The sequence below is a fragment of the Chiloscyllium punctatum genome, chromosome 12, assembly GCF_047496795.1.
Source record: "Chiloscyllium punctatum isolate Juve2018m chromosome 12, sChiPun1.3, whole genome shotgun sequence".
Taxonomy (NCBI): domain Eukaryota; kingdom Metazoa; phylum Chordata; class Chondrichthyes; order Orectolobiformes; family Hemiscylliidae; genus Chiloscyllium; species Chiloscyllium punctatum.
The window spans coordinates 2,964,274-2,986,831 of NC_092750.1; the positions used below are offsets into that span (position 1 = coordinate 2,964,274).

Below are 22,558 nucleotides of genomic sequence, written 5' to 3' on the forward strand. Positions count from 1 at the left end.
GTGCGGCACTCCCTCAGTACTGACCTTCTAACAGTGCAGCACTCCCTCAGTACTGACGTTCTAACAGTGCAGCACTCCCTCAGCACTGACGTTCTGACAGTGCGGCACTCCCTCAGTACTGACCTTCTAACAGTGCAGCACTCCCTCAGTACTGACGATCTGACAGTGCGGCACTCCCTCAGTACTGACCTTCTAACAGTGCGGCACTCCCTCAGTACTGACGTTCTGACAGTGCGGCACTCCCTCAGCACTGACGTTCTGACAGTGCGGCACTCCCTCAGCACTGACGTTCTGACAGTGCGGCACTCCCTCAGCACTGACGTTCTGACAGTGCGGCACTCCCTCAGTACTGACGTTCTGACAGTGCGGCACTCCCTCAGTACTGACGTTCTGACAGTGCGGCACTCCCTCAGCACTGACGTTCTGACAGTGCGGCACTCCCTCAGCACTGACGTTCTGACAGTGCGGCACTCCCTCAGTACTGACGTTCTGACAGTGCGGCACTCCCTCAGTACTGACGTTCTGACAGTGCGGCACTCCCTCAGTACTGACCTTCTAACAGTGCAGCACTCCCTCAGCACTGACGTTCTGACAGTGCGGCACTCCCTCAGTACTGACCTTCTAACAGTGCGGCACTCCCTCAGTACTGACGTTCTGACAGTGCGGCACTGCATAATTGAGTGAATAGCGCACACTACTCATGCCATCTGGGCTAGTCAGACAGATCTGAGTTTCCCTGGCAATATAATTTCTCACCTATACTATTTGTGTTAACCTGTATGTTTTTGTTTGGATTATTTGTGAATGAGATAAAAGTTTAAATTTGTTCATAATAGTTGTGTAATTCATAATCCAGCTTCTTTGTAAGTTTGTTTGTCAGTCTGATGTGTGTTAATTTTGCGTCTGAATTGCAGTCGATCAGGTCAGTTGATTTCATTGGTTCAGTTCAGTTAAGGGACAAATTGTGAAGTTGTGGGACTCAATGAGCAGCACCCACTTCACAATGGGTCATGCCAATGGGAAGACCAGGAGTGAGGAGCAGACACATGGAAATGGGTGTGTTGGCTGGGAAGATGTCCACTTTTGCTGGTTTCCTAACGAATCTTGGGTGGTTACTCCCGTCCAGTACTCACTGACCATGAAGAAGGACGAAATGCGGAAATTGGATGAAGTGGCTGCAGCAGAGGAGATGAAACTGGAGAAGGCTGAGCAGTATCTTGAGGAAGACGCGGCCATGTTTGACGAGTTCCTGAAAGAAAATGACAAGAACTCTGTGGAAGCAATGCGGATGTGAGAATGTAATCTTATAGTCCCCTGATAAAATATTTACAACATGTTCAAGTGAAACTGAAGTTTTCTCCAAAGGGGTGGTTTGTGATAGAAGTATTCCCGATAAATTAGAAGTCTGTGGGATATTGGTGTCTCTGGCTGGGTCAGTATTTATTGCCCGTCCCTAGTTGCCCCTTGAGAAGGTGGGGGGTGAGCTGCCTTCTTGAACTGCTGCAGTTTTCAAGAAGGAGTTAAAAGTAGTCATTAGGGCTATAGGGATCAAAGAGTATGTAGGAACATGATTTGGAGATGCCGGTGTTGGACTGGGCTGGACAAAGTTAAAAATCATACAACATCAGGTTATAGTCCAACAAGTTTATTTGGAAGCAGTAGCTTTCGGAGCGCTGCTCCTTCATCAGGTGATTGTGGAGAGAAGATTGTAAGACATAGAATTTGTAGCAAAAGTTTCCCATGTGATGTAACTGAAATCATATATTGAAAAAGAGCCGATTGTTTGTCATCTTTTAGAATGACGATGTTGGTTTCAGTTCTTTCATATAAAAATGGCAAAACCTGTTTTAAAAGTTACATTCTCAAGCTATCCCCATTCAGTTTGATACCCATGAGGAGGGCCTCAACCAGGACCTTGGGTTCATGTCACACTACAGAGGACCCCAGTGCACCACAGACACACACACACACCTCTCCTAACACCACCACCCCCCCCCCCCACACACACACACACACACACACTCAGACTCTCTCATACAATCACACATAAACACTCTCACAGACTTAAATCCCTTTACACTCACACTCACATGCACACACACCCTCTCACAGACACTCATACCCCCCCCCCCCAACACACAGCCACATGCACATACACATTTGTGGGCTGAATTTGGACTTGCAGAATTACATTTTACTTTGCTGTAAAACTGCATGAATCCATGTAAGATTTGGTAAATCTGATTTTTAGATTAGAATCAGCCTGACACGGACAACCTCACAGGGAGTTAACACCTTCAATACATTATCTGGGCCGACATGATACCAATTGTTAAAGTGCACTTGAGAATGTAACTTTTAAAACAAGTTTTGCGATTTACATATGGACAAACTAAAACCAACATGGTCTTTCTGAAAGATGAGAGACTTAACAAACAATCCGAGTGTTGTGTGATTTTTAACTAAGTGGGAACAGGGGACTGAGTTGAATGATCAGCTGTGATCGTATTAAGTGGTGGAGCAGACTTGAAGGGCTGAATGGCCTACTCCTGCTCCTAGATTCGGTGTTACTGTGAGATCCTATTGTCTGAAAAATTCTTTCTTCAGACCGATTTGGCTGAGAGGGTGGGATCTCTCTCTCTCTCTCTCTCTGTCTCTCTGCTGTCCTATCAGGTTCTGGTTAATGTGGTTTCTGTTTTCTGTTTTCAGAGCTGAACAGGAGACCAAACTGAAGCTGGAGAAAGTAGCTGAAATCAAGAAAGTGACAACACAAATGATGGCAGTGAAAAAGTGAGGCAATGTCGAGTTTGGCTAGAGAAGCTGTTTCCACTGAATTGGTATGGGATCAGATTTGGATATAAGCTGAAGATAATTGGTCAAAGATCTCAGGGGGAGGGGTTTAAATGGTGCATTGGGGCCTTTAGGGAAAGGATATCTGCACAATGAGTTGTTGTGACGCCTATTCCTGATGAAGGGCTTTTGCCCGAAACGCCGATTTTCCTGCTCCTCGGATGCTGCCTGAACTGCTGTGCTTTTCCAGCAACACTCTGATCTGAACCGTGACCTGTAACATGCTGCCTAAGCAGATGTCACTGTAACTAACATACAGAATTTTGAAAAAAGTCATCCAGAGGTCAACAGGGAAAGAACTCAGTGAGGGACTAACTCAGGAGCTCAATCAAAGAGCCAGCACACGCACAAAGGACTAAATGGCCTCCTTTCTTGAAAGAGCTTCACCAGTTAACAGAATCTCACTTGAGAACTTCATCTGCTAAAGAGTTGAGGTTTGGTTTAAAATTAATTACAAATTGAAGGTAATTTACTCCTCTCCTCATTTGCGAGTTTATTGAGTTTTGTTCTCTGTGGCTGTGAGATTTTTAATTCCTCATTTCTGCTGTTCTGGCTAAAGGTGTTTGAGGAAAGGGTTTACAACATTGACCCGAGGATTAGGTTGTGCCACATAGTCACCAGCTCACAGTGAATCCTGAGACCAAGGCACTGATTGGGAGCAGGATTGAACTGCGGAGTGCAGATGTCTTCTGCCAAAAGGCAGAAAGTTTCTGTCTAGGTTCATCTTCCCATTATCCCATCTGAGAAGTAGGAACTGGAACCAGTATAAAGCTTTGAGTTTGTATTGATCTTGTTCTTGCTGAATCTGGCAGTGATATTGTCAAATTTGAAGAGACACTGAAGGATTACCAGGTGTACAGGGACTTTCTGATCAAAGTATCTCCCAAAGAATGGAAGGAGGAGAGGGAGAGAAAAAAGAAGGAATCAAAGATGTCACAGGATAAATTTGAGGAACCCCCTCCGAAACCATCCATTCCTTCAGCGACCTTACGAAGTGAGTATCCACATGGGAACAGTAACAGTATAATGATGGGATAGCTCTGATGAAGAGTCATCCAGACTCAAAACGTTAGTTTTCTCTCTCTCCAAGGACGCTGTCTGACCCACTGTGATCTACAGCATTTTTTGTTTCAGTACAAATTCCAGCATCTGCAGTGATTTGCTCTGAGGGAGGGAGACTGTTTTGGTTGAATTTGTAAACCCTTTGGAGAATGTCAGTAGGAGAGTGATTACAGGGGAATCAGTGAAATTGTATTTTCAAAAACAGTTTTTTTTAATCTTGCATGGGATGTGGGTAAGTACACCCATCCCTAATTACCCTGAACTGAGTGTCAACCACATTGCTGTGGATCTGGAGTAAAGATGGCAGTTTCCTTCCCTCAAGGCAAGAGTGAACCAGATAGGGTTTTTACAACGTTTACAATGTCACTCACTCAGCACTGACTCTCCAACAGCGTGGCATTCCCTCAGCATTGACCTTCTGACAGTGCAGACTTCCTCAGCACTGACCCTCCGACAGTGCAGCGCTCCCTCAGCACTGACCCTCCGACAGTGCGGCACTCCCTCAGACAGTGTGGCACTCCCTCAGCACTGACCCTCCGACAGTGCGGCACTCCCTCAGCACTGACCCTCCGACAGTGCGGCACTCCCTCAGCACTGGCCTTCCGACAGTGCGGCACTCCCTCAGCACTGACCCTCCGACAGTGCGGCACTCCCTCAGCACTGGCCTTCCGACAGTGCGGCACTCCCTCAGCACTGACCCTCCGACAGTGCGGCACTCCCTCAGCACTGACCCTCCGACAGTGCGGCACTCCCTCAGCACTGACCCTCCGACAGTGCGGCACTCCCTCAGCACTGACCCTCCGACAGTGCGGCACTCCCTCAGCACTGACCCTCCGACAGTGCGGCACTCCCTCAGCACTGACCCTCCGACAGTGCGGCACTCCCTCAGCACTAACCCTCCGACAGTGCGGCACTCCCTCAGCACTGACACTCCGACAGTGCGGCACTCCCTCAGCACTGACCCTCCGACAGTGCGGCACTCCCTCGGCACTAACCCTCCGACAGTGCGGCACTCCCTCGGCACTAACCCTCCGACAGTGCGGCACTCTGTCTGTGGCATAAGAAGATATGCAGCAGTTTGGTAAGAATCCTTACAGGACTTAAAAAAAAGGGTTAGTTAGTTTCATGGGCACTTCTCCTGAGAGCTGCCTTTTTTTAATTTCCAGCTTTATTTTTAACAAATGTTCACACAGCCCAGCCTGGGCTTTGTCCTCACCCCTCATCTGAGCTTTATTGCTCAAATAAACTACAGCACTGGACTAAAGTGTCACAGCCTTGTGAAAGGTGTCAGGATGGGTCAGGGAACTGAGCAAGCAGATTATGCTTCGAGAGAAACATTTCACCTGCTGTGGTGGCCTCCAGAGAAGACATTGAACCTCATACGGTTGTTGGGCCAAATGGCCTTTACTTGGCTGTGTGGATCTCTGATTCTCTCTGAAGGGTTTTTAACATGTGGTCCTTGTCATGACTAGGGCATGGTAGCAAGTCCAACATCCAGTCAAGCCAGGAGATCCGAACAGTGACACTGGGCGTGAAGTCCTTACTCGACAGGAGGAAGTAAGTTTCCTATTCGAGGCGACAGCATTGATACCTTTGGGGGAAACAGACAGAAGCAGGATTGTTATTGTAAGAATTCACCCAAATGTTACAGGAGGAACTGGAACAGAAGGTGTAGGCATTGAGTAGGGAGTGAAGAGTTCATGGATACTGTTGGCAGGAGCAGTGAGGTATCACAGAGTAATACAGCATGGAAACAGGCCCTTCGGCCCAAACTGGTCCATGCTGACCACAGTGCCCACTCAGCTGGTTCCAATTTCCCGCATTTGGTCCATATCCCTCTAAACCCTTCCCAACCATGTCCCTATCCAAATGTTTTTGTTGCTGTTGTACCTGCCTCAAACACTTCCTCTGGCAGCCCATTCCACATACACACCACTCTCAGGGTGAAGAAGTTGCCTCTCAGGAGCTTCCGAACTCTTTTCCCACTCACCTTAAACCTGTGCCCTCTAGTTTTCAATTCCCCAATCCTAGGGAAAAGACTATCTGCATTGGTCCTAACTATGTCCTTTGTGATTCTATACACCTCAATAAGGTCACCCCTCATTCTCCTACATCCCAAGGGATGAAGTCCTATCCTGGCCAACCTCTCCCTATATCTCAGGCTGACTAGTGCTGGCAACATTCTTGTAAATCTTCTTTGCACTCTTTCCAGTTTAACCATGTCTTTCCTATAACATGGTGGCCCAAACTGTACACAATACTCCGAGTGCGGCCTCACCAGTCACTTATACAACTGTAACATATCGTCCTAACTCCTGTATTCAATACCTTGACCAATGAAAGCCAGCAATATAAATGCCTTCTTCACCGCCTTGTCTACCTGTGACGCAGCTTTCAAGAAACTATGTACTCATAGGAGTGGTACTTTCTACAGAACAATGGACAGATGACTTGAGGGGGAGTTAGCAGATTTTGTCCATTTGTGTTAGTGTCGCTGTTAACCCTTTGTTTCTGTTCCTTCTAAAGGAGTTCTGCACACCCTCCAACAAGAGAGTCTGAGCCCGAATGGTCTGACAGCGATGAGGTACGTAGCCTGTACTCCTCTACAAAAACTGTCCTTCTCGACCCAGGACCAGTCCCAAATATGGCTGTTCCACACCATTGGAATCTCCTTCATGTCAGCTTCCTTTTTGTCCCTGGATTGGATCCAGGAACTCTGGCTACTGGTTTGCTCAGTCCTGCTCTGCCAATCAATAGGAGCATGGCTGACCTGATTACACCTCAATAACCTTTCACCCTCTTGCGAATCAAGAAGGAGGCCACTTGGACCATCACTTCCAGAAAGCCATGGCCTAGTGGTATGATTACCATACTATTAATCCAGTTAGTGTTCGAGGGACCTGGGTTCAAATCCCACCCCAGCAGATGGTGAAATTTTAATTTAATAAAAAATCTGGGTGTAAGAGTCTGATGATGACCATGAATCCATTATCATTTGTTTGAAAAACCCAACTAGTTCACTAATTCCCTTTAGGGAAGGAAACTGCCATTCTTTCCTGGTCTGGCCTCCATGTGACTCCAGACCCACAGCGATGTGGTTGACTCTTAACTGCCCTCTGGGTAATTAGGATGGGCAATAAATCCTGGGGCCAGTCAGTAACACTATGATCCTGTGAATGAATTTTTAAAAATTCTTCCATTCAATTAATTCTCCGATTCCCTTTTGAACGTTCCTTTTGAATTTACCCCCACTACTCTTTCAAGCAGTGTGTTCCAGAACACTACTCTCTGCAGAATGGAGTTTGCTAAATTCACAAAAAAAGCAACGGTGACGCGAGGAAAAACATTTTCACACAAACGTGCTTAGGAACTGGAGTACACTGCCTGAGAATGTAATGGAGGCTGATTCCAAAGTGAACTAGAGCATTAGGGATCAACAGGGTATAGGTGACAGAGGTGGACTGGGTCAGTTGCTCTTACAGAGAACCAGCATGGACATAGTGGGCTGAATGGCCTCCTTTTATGCTGTAAGAGTTGTGTGATTCTTTCCTTCTCTTTGGCGAATTATCTTGAATCTGTGCTCCCCTTTGGTCACTGATCCTTCTAACCCTGGGAACAATATTGTAATAACATCAAACCAGTCCCTAGGCTTTATTTCTACAGGGAGAGAATTGAAAAATCAGGATGTGCTGCTAAATTTTAATCAAATCTGTGTTTAGTCAGATTTGTGGATTATGGTTCTGGTTTCCATACATCAAAAAGGATAGAGAGGCAGGAGGGAGGCAGGGAGAGAGAGGGAGAGGGAGAGAGAGAGAGAGATAGAGAACGGAAAGGGAAAGTCATAATGAGTGTAAGAACTGGGAACAGGCAGAAGATATTCAGTTCCTCCAGTCTGCTGCACTATTTGTTACAACTGTGACTGATCTCATCCTGGCTTCAGGTCCACTGTCCTGCCCACATTCCAGAACCTTTCAACTCATTCCTGGCTTCTGATGATATCAGACCTATAAGTAAGTTGAAATCACATAGAGCAGCCATCAGATTAAGCCTGCAATAATATGCCTTTACACAGTGCGCCTCGGATATAGGAACACAACTTCAAGTGTTTTTATAAAATTATGCAACACAGAAGGAGGACATTCTACCCATATTGTGCAGTGTAGCCCTTTAAGAGCTGGTCAGTTGGACCCAATCTGGTTTGCCCTTTCACATGGGAACATACAAATCAGGAGCAAGGGTCAGCTCTTCAGTCTGCTCTGCCATTCAATAAGATGGTGGCTGACCTGATTGCAACCTTAAATCCACATTCCTGCCTGCGAAAAAGACAGAAGCATATGTAAGGTATAGACAGGATAGATTGAGTGAATCCTTAGATGAGTGTAAAGGCAGTAGGAGTATACTTAAGAGAGAAATCAGGAGGGCAAAAAGGGGACATGAGATAGCTTTGGCAAATAGGGTTAAGGAGAATCCAAAGGATTTATATAAATATATTAAGGACAAAAGGGTAACTAGGGAGAGAATAGGCCCCCTCATAGATCAGCAAGGCGGCCTTTGTGTGGAGCTGCAGGAAATGGGAGAGATACTAAATGAGTATTTTGCATCAGTATTTACTATGGGAAAGGACATGGAAGATGTAGAATGTAGGGAATAGACGGTGACATCTTGAAAGATGACCATATTACAGAGGAGAAAGTGCTGGATGTCTTGAAACGTATAAAGTGGATAAATCCCCAGGACCTGATCAAGTGTATCCTAGAATTCTGTGGGAAGCTAAGGAAGTGATTGCTGACCTCTTGCTGAGATATTTATATCATTGATAGTCACAGGTGAGGTGCTGGAAGACTGGAGGTTGGCTAACGTGGTGCCACTGTTTAAGAAGGGTGGTAAGGACAAGCCAGGGAACTATAGACCAGTGAGCCTGATATCGGTGGTGGGCAAGTCATAGAGTCATAGAGTTGTACAGACCCTTCAGTCCAACCTGTCCATGCCGACCAGATATCCCAACCCAATCTAGTCCCACCTGCCAGCACCTGACCCATATCCCTCCAAACCCTTCCTATTCACATACCCATCCAAATGCCTCTTAAATGTTGCAATTGTACCAGCCTCCACCACTTCCTCTGGCTGCTCATTCCATACACGTACCACCCTCTGTGTGAAAAAGTTGCCCCTTAGGTCTCTTTTGTATCTTTCCCCTCTCACCCTAAACCTATGCCCTCTAGTTCTGGACTCCCCCACCCCAGGGAAAAGACTTTGTCTATTTACCCTATCCATGCCCCTCATAATTTTTATAAACCTCTATGAGGTCACCTCTCAGCCTCCGACGCTCCAGGGAAAACAGCCCCAGCCTGTTCAGCCTCTCCCCATAGCTCAAATCCTCCAACCCTGGTAACATTCTTGTAAATCTTTTCTGAACCCTTTCAAGTTTCACAACATCCTTCAGGTAGGAAGGAGACCAGAATTGCTCGCAATATTCCAACAGTGGCTAACCAATGTCCTGTACAGCCGTAACATGACCTCCCAAGTCCTGTACTCAACACTCTGACCAATAAAGGAAAGCATATCAAACACCTTCTTCACTATCCTATCGACCTGCGACTCCACTTTCAAGGAGCTATGAACCTGCACTCCAAGGTCTCTTTGTTCAGCAACACTCCCTCGGACCTTACCATTAAGTGTATAAGTCCTACTAAGATTTGCTTTCCCAAAATGCAGCACCTCATTTATCTGAATTAAACTCCATCTGCCACTTCTCAGCCCATTGGCCCATCTGATCAAGATCCTGTTGTAATCTGAGGTAACCCTCTTCGCTGTCCACTACACCTTCAATTTTGGTGTCATCTGCAAACCTACTAACTACACCTCTTATGCTCACATCCAAATCATTTATATAAATGATGAAAAGTAGTGGACCCAAAACCGATCTTTGTGGCACTCCACTGATCACAGGCCTCCAGTCTGAAAAAACAACCCTCCACCACCACCCTCTGTCTTCTATCTTTGAGCCAGTTCTGTATCCAAATGGCTAGTTCTCTCTGTATTCCATAAAATCTAACCTTGCTAACCAGTCTCCCGTGGAGAACCTTGTCAAACGCCTTACTGAAGTCCATATAGATCACATCTACTGCTCTGCCCTCATCAATCCTTTTTGTTAATCTTTAAAAAAACTCAATCACATTCGTGAGACATGATTTCCCACATACAAGCCATGCTGACTATTCCTAATCAATCCTTCCCTTTCCAAATACATGTACATCCTATCCCTCAGGATAGATTTACAAGGATGTTGCCAGGGTTGGAGGATTTGAGCTATTGGGAAAGGCTGAATAGGCAGGGGCTGTTTTCCCTGGAGTGTAGGATGCTGAGGGGTGACCTTATCATGTGGGCATAGATAGGGTAAATAGACAAGGTCTTTTCCCTGGGGTGGGGGCCGGGGGGGGGGTCCAGAATTAGAGGGCGTAGCTTAGGGTGAGAGGGGAAAGATACAAAAGACCCCTAAGAGGCAACGTTTTCACGCAGAGGGTGGTAAGGATATGGAATGAGCTGCGAGAGAAAGTGGTGGAGGCTGGTACAATTGCATCATTTAAAAGGCATCTGGATGGGTTTATGAATAGGAAGGGTTTGGAGGGATATGGGCCGGGTGCTGGCGGGTGGGACTAGATTGGGTTGGGATATCTGGTCGGTATGGATGGGTTGGACCGAAGGGTCTGTTTCCATGCTGTACGTCTCTATGACTCTATTCCTGATAACCTTTCACCTCCGTGCTTAACAAGAATCTTTTCATCTGTTCCCTTAAAAATATTCAAGGACTTTGCTGCTCCCACCATCCAATCAGGAAGACAGTCCCAAAGAGCTTTGTCACAAAGAGGGAAAAAAATGGCCTCCTAACTGTTTTAAATGGATTTTTAAATACTGCGCCCTCATACTAGATTCTCCCCAGTGGAAACATCCTGTCCACCTCTACCCTATAATTTCATATGTTAACAGAGAATCAATAGGTAAGGTGATAGAGTGAAAAGTGGACAGAGTAACAGTTTAGCCACAAACACAATGCAGCAAGCTTGAGGAACCAAATGGTCTAGTCTCATGTTTCATAAGAACATAAGCACTAGGAGCAGGAGGAGGCCATTCAGCCCCTCCAGCCTGCTCTGCCTCTCAATAAGATGATGGCTGATCTCATTTTCCTGCCTGTTCTCCATAACCCTTCAATCATTTACTGATGAATGATCTGCCTGTCTTCCTCCATAAAATTATACAATGTCCCAGCGGGCATCGCCGTCTGGGAGAGGGAATTCCACAGCAATTTTTTTATTCATGTCTGTGGGATGTGGGTGTTGCTGGTTGGGCCCAGCATTTATTGCCCGTCCCTAGCTTCCCCTTGAGAAGGTGGGGGTGAGCTGCCTTCTTGAACTGCTGCAGTCCATGTGCTGTGGGTAGACCCACAATGCCCTAGGATTCTGACCCAGCGATACTGAAAAAATGGTGATATATTTCCAAGTTGGGATGATGAGTGGCTTGGAGGGGAACTTGCAGGGGGTGGTGTTCCCATGTATCTGCTGCCCTTGTCCTTCGAGATGGAAGTGATTGTGAGTTTGGAAGGTACTGTCTGAGGATCTTTGGTGAATATCTGCAGTGCATCTTGTAGACAGTACACACTGCTGTTACTGAGCGTCGGTGGTGGAGGGAGTGGATGTGGTGCCAATCAAGCGGCTGCTTTGTCCCTGGATGGTGTCGAGCTTCTTGAGTGTTGTTGGAGCTGCCCCCATCCAGGCAAGTGGGGAGTATTCTATCACACTCCTGACTGGTGCCTGTAGATGGTGGACAGGCTTTGGGGAGTCACTCACTGCAGTATTCCCAGCCTTTGACCTGCTCTTGTAGCTGCTGTGTTTTAGTCGATACTTAGAATCCCTACAGAGTGGACACAAGCCCTTCAGCCCAAAAAGTCCACACTGACCCTCTGAAAAGTAATCCACCCAAGCCTATTCCCCTACCCTATTATCCTTTATTTGCCCCTATCTAATGCACCTAACCTACACATCTTTGGAGCATGGGAGGGAAACTCGTGCACCCGGAGGAAACCCATGCAGACACGGGGAGAATGTGCAAACTCCACACAGACAGTCACCCGAGGCTGGAATTGAACCTGGGTCCCTGGTGCTGTGAGGCAGCCATGCTAACCACTGCGCCACCGTGCTGACCAAAGTTCAGAAATAGATTCAGCCCAAGGGATCCACACCAACCATCCGAAGAGTAACCCACCCAGACGCCTACCCTATATTTACTCCTGACTAATGCACCTAACACATAGCCAATTCACCTGCACATCTTTGGATTGTGGGAGGAAACCAGAGCAGACATGACAAAAACATGCAAACTCCATACAGTCTGTCACCCTCGGCAGGAATCAAACCCAGGTCCCTGGCACTATGAGGCAGCAGTGTTAACCACTGAGCCACGATGCTGTCCGGAAGTGTGAACTCCGTTTCTGTCTACAGACACTGCCAGATGGGCTGAGTTTCTCGAAGATGTTTCGGTGTTAAGTGTGAATGCTGTGGTGTTGACTTGCTTTCACTGGGGTCAGCATTGTGTGTCTGATTTGATGGCTGCAGGAACAGGAACTTTACTTCACGGAACCCAAGCAGCTCCTGGATATCTACACCGAACTGGAGGAACAAAACTTGTCGCTCATTCTCAACTCACAGGAGACTGAGGAGGCGGTGGAGGAGATCAAACAGGCCATGGCTACTGCTCAGCTTAAAATGTAAGAGTTTCAATCATTCACTCAAACCCCCATCCGTCCTGTTATAGAAGCAACATAGAACTGAAGAATCAAAAACAATCCTACACACTGGTGAATTCCACCCATCAGCCTGCACGTTATGTGCTGTGGTCATATTCACCAGAACCATCAGAGTTGCCTTGGGTAGACTGGCACAGTCACCAATCCTTCTTATTGTTATCAGTCTCCATTACTGATATGAAAATGGGAGCGGTGTAACACACAGCCTTTAGAAGGAAACAGGGTTTATTACGCAGTTATTGACATGACATCAGAGATACACCATGTTCTGGTGTGAAACTATCAGGCTCAATCCCCATTACTGTAAGTTATATTAATGTTAACACTATCACTGCTACTGTAACACTGGAACACCCATACACTGGCTCACTCCTAGCAACAGGCCTTTTAATCCTGATGGCTGGAACTTATCTCATTAGGTTAGGTAAGCCTTTCGTTAACTAACTGCATTGTACAATGCAGACTTCTCCATTTCGTTTCTTTTAGTTGTTCATCTAAGGCAGACACCAAGAAATCCAACAGTGAATTCAGGAGATAAATTAACCAGGAATGTGGAACTTTCTCCCACAGGGAGTGGTCGAAATGAATTCCAGGGATATTTAAGGGGGAGTTTAGAGGGAGAAGGAGATAGAGAGTTATGATGGTTGATTTAGACAAAGCAAGAAGCTCAACCTTTGATACCAGCATTGGGACTAATGGCCCGTTTCGGTCTCCTATGTGATTTGATATAATTGATGGCAGTAAATGTATAAGGAGTTAATGGCCCCTTCCTGTTCTTCAACAATAAAGTTTAAGAGCTGAGGGCTCTCTGAACCCTGTTCCCTGTCATTTAGTGAGCAAGCATCTGAACCCATCCCAGGATCTTGCTATTCCTCCAGCGCACACAGAATTTGTCTTTGGAGTTTCCTGTAGGGCCTTTGTTAATTGTTTTACTGGGAGGAGAGGTGTTTGGTAAGTCTTTCTGTTTTGCTTTATTGTGGAACTATGATGGATAATTTTGCTGTTTGTGTTTGGCAGGAACTGTGAGACAGATTTTCTGAAGCAGCAGTTGAACATGCTGAATGAAGCTGTAGCCAAGGAGGAGAGCAGGGCTGCAGAACTTGAACTCAAAGCCAAGATGTTCTCCTTTAGCCAGAGCACAATTGAAGATCAGGTATGAGCTTTTGCCCTGGGAGCAGGCCTTCCAAGGGAAACGTCCATCGCACACAGCCCTCCCTCTCCCCACCTTAAACACCTACTCTCACCCCAACCATAACCATCAATGGGATGGAACACTCCTCACTCACTTCAATGAGTGTTGCGCCAGCAACGCTCAAGAAGCTCACGTCATCCACCTACACCTTCGACAGTCCCTCAGGATTGAGGATGACTCTTCCATTCTGGAGTTGTGGGTCTGAGGTGACTGAACAGGAGCTGGGATATTCAGGTTATCACATGCTCCTTCCACAGTTTACACATCTGGACCTGAGGGAAATGCAGATAATTCCACTCCAGTTGGGATGGTCTTGGGCGAAAAATTCCCACAAATCAGTGAGAATAATGCTTCCAGGACAAGGTAGTTTGTCTAAAAAGGAATGCCATTCAACATCTTCAACATCTGCTCCCTCCACCACTGAAGTTCAGTAACACAGTGTGTACTGTCTACTGCAAGAACTTGAAAAGGTCCTCAGACAGCACCTTTCAAACCCATGACCACTTCCATCTAGAAGGACAAGGGCAGCAGATACATGGGAACACCATCCCCACCCCCCCGCAAGCTCTTCCCCATCCTGACTTGGAAATATATCACCATTCCTTCACTGGCGCTGGGTCACAGAACAAGGGAGTGGCCATTTTGGACTAAGTGAGGAGAAACCTCTTGACTCAGAGGCATGTGAATCTTTAACATTTTCCTCCCTAGAGGGTAGTGATGCTCCACCAATGTGTATATTCAATTCAGAGGCTGCATGTTTGACACAAGGATTCAAGGGATATGGCGATAGAAAGATGGAGTTGAGGGAGAAAATCAGTCATGGCAGAGTGGGTTCGAAGGGATGGATGGTCAAAATCTGGCTCCTGTTTGTTATGTTCTTGACCATTGCTGTTTATTTACCCCCAAACATCCTTTACCCTAGGATAAAATGCTGGAAGCTCTGGACCAGAAAGTGGGAGAGGTTTACAGAGCCTGTATTGGTGAGAATGAGGCCAATATGAGTACATTACAGATGCTGACCAGTATTGAGAACTACCTGGAAGATTTGTTTGAGAATCTGGAGAAGCTTCCTCGAGAGAAGGTGGAATTGGCGCAAAGGAACAAAGAAAAGGAGAGAAGGATGAGGTAGAGACACCTGAAAAGAGGACGCAATAACATGGTGTCTTATTCTCTTTAACAAAGGAAGGATAGACTTGCAATAGTGAAAGTTCACTAGTTAATTATTGAGGTGTCAGGGAATTTTTTTTTTCCGTGTTGGTTTGCGGGATGTCAGCCTCACTGGCTAGACCGGCATTTATTGCCCATCCCTAACTACCCAGAGAACAATTATGAGTCTGTGAGTCTGAGGTTACCTGTAGGCCAGACTGTGCAAGGATGGCAGTTTCCTTCCCTAAAGGACGTTAGTGACCCAGGTGGGTTATTTACTGAGAACAATGGTTTTACTGCTATTGTTAGTCTCTTAATTCTGGATTTTTTTTTTAATTGAGTCCAATTTCCTCAATCTGTTATGGTAGGATTTGAACTAGGCTCCCTGGATTAATAATCTGGGCTAATACCATTTAGCTATCACACCCCCCCCCCCACCCCCCACCCCCTGCTTACAAGAACATATTGAGTCAACAGGTCAATTTCTCTGGAGTTTAGACTCCCCAAAGCCTGTCCACTATCTACAAGGCAGAAGTCAGGAGTGTGACGAATCCTCCCCACTTGCCTGGATGGGGGCAGCTCCAATAACACTCAAGACGTTTGACACCATCCAGGATAAAGCAGTCCCCACTTGATTGGCACCATGTTCACAAGCATCCCCTCCCTCCCCCACCGATGCTCAGTAACAGCAGTGTGTACCATCTACAAGATGCACTGCAGAAGCTCACCAAAGATCCTCAGACAGCACCTTCCAAACTCACAACCACTTCCATCTGGAAGGGCAAGGGCAACAGCTACATGGGAACACCACCCCCTGCAAACCACTCACCATCCTGACTTGGAAATATATCACCATTCCTACACATCATTGGGTCAAAATCCAAGAAATTCTTCCCCAAGGGCATTGTGGGTCTACCAAGTGCACATGGACTGCAGTGGTTTCAAGAAGGCAGCTCACCCCCCACCCTCTGAGGGGCAACTATGGATGGGCAATAAATGCCTGACCAACATCTCATGGACGAGTTTAAGTCTCCTGCCTGGTTGTGGAGTCTAGATCTAGAGGCCTGAATAATGGTTGTATTGTCACCTCCAACAGAGACTACCTGCAGCCTTCAACCAAGAGGCAGTAATGCCCGAGTTATCAGGCTCTAGAGACCAGTGGCATCCTCTGCTTCTAATTTGTGTGTTGATATCGATGAGGAGTGTGAGTGGTAAGAGAGATCACCAAGGGAGTGCTCTCCTGTGCAATCTGAAAATCACTGAGTACCTCTGGATAGTTCCTGGTCTGTGCTCTATTGGCTTTCAATCCGGGAACATGGATTAACATGGACTTGTAATTCCAAAGAAGGTCTTTGAAGTCCCTGAACCTGAGGAATTAAAATTTCCACTTTCTTTTCTAATCAACCCATTCAGAGACATTATGAAACACCTCTGGTTCTGGTGGGATTTTATACTGGGCCTCCTGGTATAGAGCTAGGAACACTAGACTGGTTTCACTAAGAATGAGATGACCTGGGAGTTGCAGTGAAAGAGCGACTCACTGAGATCTTTATAGAGAGAGGAGGAGAACTTCCTCAAGGTAGACATCCTTGCAAGAGGATTCGCAGTAAGGTTAAAATCAACTAGGAGAAAGTGAGGACTGCAGATGCTGGAAACCAGATTCTCAATTAGAGTGGTGCTGGAAAAGCACAGCAGGTCAGGCAGCATCCGAGGAGCAGGAAAATCGACGTTTTGGGCAGGAGCTCTTCATCAGGAATGAATGGTTGTGGAGGGCTGATGAAGGGCTTTTGCCCGGAACGTTGATTTTCCTGCTCCTTGGATGCTGCCTGATCTGCTCTGCTTTTCCAGCACCACTCTAGCCTTGACTGTGATCTCCAGCATCTGCAGTCCTCACTTTCATCTAGTTTCAGTAGGTGTTAACCATGAAGCTGCTGGCTTGTTGTGAAAGCCCATCTGGTTCACTCATTCATCCTGCTCCTTTTGGCAACAGGTTGCCAGCCTGCAGTCTGTGACCCCAGTCCCACAGCAATGGGATTGCCTCTTAACTGCCTGCTACAATGGCTGAGCAAGAAGGTGGCTCTCCACCACCCTCTCAGGGGTTAGTAGGGATTACTGGCCGAGCCAGTGATATACACACCTGGAGAAGGCATTACACAAGCTTATGGAGCCCTTCAGCAGGACTGTGACTGTTCTCACCAGCAGGAGGGCCCAGCCTCAGGCTCAACCCCAGCTGTGTCTGAATCACACATTGAGTTCTTTATTAAAAATCACATAACACCAGGTTATAATCCAACAGGTTTAATTGGAAGCACTAGCTTTCAGAGTGCCACTCCTTCATCAGGTGGTTGAAGGAATGGCACTCCGAAAGCTAGTGTGCATCCGATTAAACCTATTGGACTATAACCTGGTGTTGTGTGATTTGTAACTTTGTCCACCCCGTACACCCCAGTCCAACACTGGTATCTCCACATCCTGAGTTCTTTCTGATTCTGTTTCACTCACAGGGTAAGGGAGGAGAGACTGATGGAAGAGAAGCTTCACCAGGAAGAGCGAATCCACCGAGCAATGATCAGATCTCAGGCTGAGCACCAGAAAAAGGTCAGGTTTATGTCAGAGAACTTTTCTTGCCCCAATCTCCCCATGCTCACCACTGAGCTGATTAAAGCTCTGTTCCCTGTTATACACCCACTTCAGAGTCAGAGAGGTCTGCAGCACAGAAAAGAATCCTTCTGGCCGGTGTGTCAAAAAACAGCTCGCTAACCATTCTAATCCAATTTTCCAGCATTTAGCCATAGTCTTGAATGCCTTGGCATTGCAAGTACACATTTCAATACTTGGTAAATGTAATGAGAGTTTCTTCCTCTACCATCGTTAACAGGCAGAGTTCCAGAATCCCACCAACCTCTGGGTGAAAATATTATCCTCACATCCTGTCTAAACCTCCTACACCTTCCCTTAAATCTGTGAAGCTTGGTCACTGATCCCTCCAGAGCTGGCCCTCTGACAGGCTGACACTGCAAGTGGCAGTTGAGATATATTCTGCTCAAATTCCTGGCATTTGTCTCAAAGCCATAACACAGCTGCCTCACAGTGCCAGAGACACGGGTTCAATTCCCGCCTCAGGCGACTGTGTGGAGTTTACATTCTCCCCGTGTCTGCGTGGGTTTCCTCTGGATGCTCCGGTTTCCTCCCACAGTCCAAAAATGTGCAGGTTAGGTGAATTGGCTATGCTAAATTGTCCGTAGTGTTAGAGGCAGGGGTAAATGTAGGGGAATGTGTCTGGGTGGATTGCGCTTCAGCGGGTCGGTATGGACTTGTTGGGCTGTAGGGCCTGTTTCCACACTGTAAGTAATCTAATCTAAACTCAAACTGGGAGTTATTGATATTTCTGCTGACCGCAGGCACTGCCAGGTGGCTGAAGTGCTTTAAGCATTCTGACACTAATTTCTGCTCATCTTTACAGACCGGGAGGAAACTTGTGTATCGATCAAAGCCACCTTTAATGAAGGAGTTGGAGAAACAGAACCAGATCACCACTGACAAGGAAAAGGAGGAGAACGAGTATTACTTCAGCATGTAAATCCATGCTTATGAAGTTCTGCATCTCACTGGAATCACTGCATTGTGTACTTTCCCCACTGCTCACGGCTTGCAATGGAGTTTTAGTTCAAACAGTTTCCAATGATGTTTCTTTTCAAATCTCTGCAACCCCCAGGCACAATCTCAGCTGCAAGCATCCAAAATGTTTTATAAAGTCTGAGCAGTTTTAGTTTTCTTGTTTATGGAGCAGTGTGAGTTTGTAGTATGTGTTCACAGATAGTATAAATGATTGAAATAAATGTGACTATTTTCCTGTCTCTTTGTGAGGAGTCAGAGAAGATCAATTTCAAACCAGCTTTAATCACTACAAACAAGGAGGACTCTGCATTACAACAGGCCACAGCACGATCAGCTGCAGAAGGATCAGGAGTTGCTATATTTAGATTGGCATCAATGTCATTGTAGAGCATATTCAAAAACAATTTGCAGGAATGATTCATCCCAATATCAGTGAGATTGTGCATGTGCTACTGATTTAAGATCAATTGAGATTTTGTGCAGGTGAGTTTGAAAATCCCACTCAATACCATGGTCAACATTGAATCCCATTCTTTCATACATACTCAAGTCAAAATACTTTTCATTGACTTTATGAACCAAATGATGAATGGCAGGACCCTGGAAAGTACTGAAATTCAGAAGGGCCTTGTGCATATGGACAGATTGCTAAAGGCAGCAACAGAGGTAGATAAGATAGGTAAAAAGGCACGTAGGATACTTGCCTTTATTAGCCAGGGCATAGAATACGAGAGCAGGGATGTTATGCTGAAACTGCAGTCAACATTTCCATATCCACTCCTTCCACCACCAACGCTCACTCGCAGCACTGTGTACTATCTACAAGATGCACTGCAGAAATTCACCACAGATCCTCAGACAAAACCTTCCAAATCCATGACCACTTCCATCTAGGAGCACCTCCTGCAAGTTCCCCTCCAAGCCACTCACCATCCTAGTATTGGAATATAGTGACATCATTAACTGTCCCTTGTTTCAAAACCAGATGTTTTCCTACTTTCTGTGGAGATGTAGGTTCAATTGGTTTTTTTTTCAGCACAGGCTCGTTTCATCTCTGCTGCTTTGGAATGATTCAGAATGCTCAAACCAGTCTGTATTTACCAGCAAAAAAAAATCCTCTGGAAGGTGAAGAGGTCTCTTATGTACTCCCTCCATCAACAATATGATCACCAGTGACTGCAGCTCTAACCACTTGAATGCAGTTTTTTTTGGGGGGGGGGGGGGGGGGGGGGGGGTTCCTGCCTAACAGCGGTAGGGCTTATTTTTCCCCAGCACCTATGTTATGTGCAGGTGCAGTTGCAGGACACAGTGAAGAACGAGCACAGAAATCTTTATTCATATTCCACCATCAGGGAGAAAGGAAACACCCCGAGTGGCCAGTGACAAGCACAGCCTTTCTGCACGATCAAAAATCAAAATAGAATCTATTTTATTAGGGGGATGGGGGGGAAGGAAGGGACTCAAAAGGTATATGCCTTGACCAGGAGATATTTAGGAGAAAGAGTGGACTACATAGAACATAGAAGAATACAGCGCAGTACAGGCCCTTCGGCCCTCGATGTTGCGCCGATCAATGCCCACCTAACCTACACTAACCCACTATCCTCCATATACCTATCCAATGCCCGCTTAAATACCCATAAAGAGGGAGAGTCCACTACTGCTACTGGCAGGGCATTCCATGAACTTACGACTCGCTGAGTGAAGAACCTACCCCTAACATCAGTCCTATATCTACCCCCCCCTTAATTTAAAGCTATGCCCCCTTGTAATAGCTGACTCCATACGTGGAAAAAGGTTCTCACTGTCAACCCTATCTAACCCCCTAATCATCTTGTACACCTCTATCAAGTCACCCCTAAACCTTCTTTTCTCCAATGAAAACAACCCCAAGTGCCTCAGCCTTTCCTCATAGGATCTTCCTACCATACCAGGCAACATCCTGGTAAACCTCCTCTGCACCCGTTCCAGTGCCTCCACATCCTTCCTATAGTATGGCGACCAAAACTGCACACAATATTCCAGATGCGGCCGCACCAGAGTCTTATACAACTGCAGCATGACCTCAGGACTCCGGAACTCAATTCACTCTACCAATAAAAGCCAGTACGCCATATGCCTTCTTCACTGCACTATTTACCTGGGTGGCAACTTTCAGAGATCTGTGTACATGGACACCAAGATCCCTCTGCTCTTCCACACTACCAAGTATCCGACCATTAGCCCAGTACCCCATCTTTTTGTTACTCTTACCAAAGTGAATCACCTCACACTTAGCTACATTGAACTCCATTTGCCACCCTTCTGCCCAGCTCTGCAGCTTCACTATATCCCGCTGTAACCTGCCACATCCTTCCTCACTGTCTACAACTCCTCCGACTTTCGTATCATCCGCAAACTTGCTCACCCAACCTTCTAACCCTTCCTCCAGATCATTTATAAAAATGACAAACAGCAATGGTCCCAAAACAGATCCTTGCGGAACACCGCTAGTGACGGCACTCCAAGATGAACCTTTGCCATCAACTACTACCCTCTGTCTTCTTCCAGCCAGCCAATTCCTAATCCAAACCTCCAACTCACCCTCAATGCCATATCTCTGTATTTTCTGCAGTAGCCTACCATGGGGGACCTTATCAAACGCCTTACTAAAATCCATATATACCACATCTACCGCTTTCCCCTCGTCCACCTCCTTAGTCACCTTCTCAAAGAATTCAATAAGGTTTGTGAGGCATGACCTGCCCTTCACAAAACCATGCTGACTATCCTTGATCACATTATTCTTATCCAGATGTGCATAAATCCTATCCCTTACAATTCTCTCTAAGACTTTGCCCACAACAGAAGTGAGACTCACTAGCCTATAGTTACTACTCAAGCCCTTGATAATGTTCTACTATTGAAAGATGCAAACTCCATTTACTTTCCATAGATCCATAATCTTTCACAAGGATCTGTAGATTTGAAATAATTGTGGTCTAACATGTACTGCTTATAATGCTATTCTTTGTATTAGTGTTTCCAAACATCTCTACTGAGTCACCCAGTATGCTGTTCTAGTCATTTTATCTTAGATTGGCACTATCAGCATGAAGTCGTAACTACCTGAAGCATTCTTTTAGAATCATAGAATCCCTACAGTGTAGAAACAGGCCCTTCAACCCAACATGTCCACACCGACCCTCTGAAGAGTAACCCACCCAGGCCTATCCCTCTCCCCATTATCTTATATTTACCCCTGACTATTGCACCTAACCTACACATCACTGAACACTATGGTCAATTTAGCATGACTGATTTAACCAACCTGCACATCTTCAGATTATGGGAGGTAACCAGAGGAAACCCACGTAGACACAGGGAGAATATACAAACTCCACAGTTACCCAAAGTTGGAACTGAGCCTGTGTCCCTGGTGCTGTGAGACAGCAGTGCTAATCCGTGTCACCCCAGGTCCTATTCTCTCTCTAGCTGCTCTTTTTACTTTAAGTATATTAAAGAATCTTTTTGAATTCACCCAAATCTTCTTAACCAAAGCTATTTCATGCCTCCATTTCACCCTCCTGACTTCGTTCTTCAGTAAACTCCTGTATCCCCTTTTTATCTCCAGGACGCCCTTGATTCCATGGCCTGCACCTGAGTTATACTTCACTTGGGGTAATTTTCCAAAACTTTGCTGGACTCCGGGACAGTTCCAGCAAATTGGAAAACAGCAAATATAAAGCCACTGTTTAATAAAAAAAAAAGAGGTAGACAAAATCTCATCCCACGTATGGAGCAGGTGAATGGTCTCTCCCCAATGTGACTGCAGCAAAGGATTTCCACCTGGAATGGATAATAGAATTCTTTCTCACAATCCCCACATGGGGCAAATGGGACTGTATGGA

General features: G+C 46.1%; 1 protein-coding gene across 1 annotated transcript in view; it reads left to right on the forward strand.

Moving 5' to 3' along the window:
- cfap100 (cilia and flagella associated protein 100) overlaps positions 1-18,887 on the forward strand; it is a 68,143-nt gene extending 49,256 nt beyond the window's left edge. Inside the window, exons 8-17 of the mRNA XM_072581757.1 lie at positions 1,127-1,290; positions 2,710-2,790; positions 3,663-3,844; positions 5,385-5,469; positions 6,439-6,496; positions 12,522-12,673; positions 13,730-13,865; positions 14,827-15,029; positions 17,555-17,648; positions 18,514-18,887. Of these exons, the coding sequence (XP_072437858.1) occupies positions 1,127-1,290; positions 2,710-2,790; positions 3,663-3,844; positions 5,385-5,469; positions 6,439-6,496; positions 12,522-12,673; positions 13,730-13,865; positions 14,827-15,029; positions 17,555-17,648; positions 18,514-18,630 (1,272 nt within the window). The 3' untranslated portion in view covers positions 18,631-18,887. The remainder of the gene's footprint in view (positions 1-1,126; positions 1,291-2,709; positions 2,791-3,662; positions 3,845-5,384; positions 5,470-6,438; positions 6,497-12,521; positions 12,674-13,729; positions 13,866-14,826; positions 15,030-17,554; positions 17,649-18,513) is intronic.
- Positions 18,888-22,558: the final 3,671 nt, after the last annotated feature.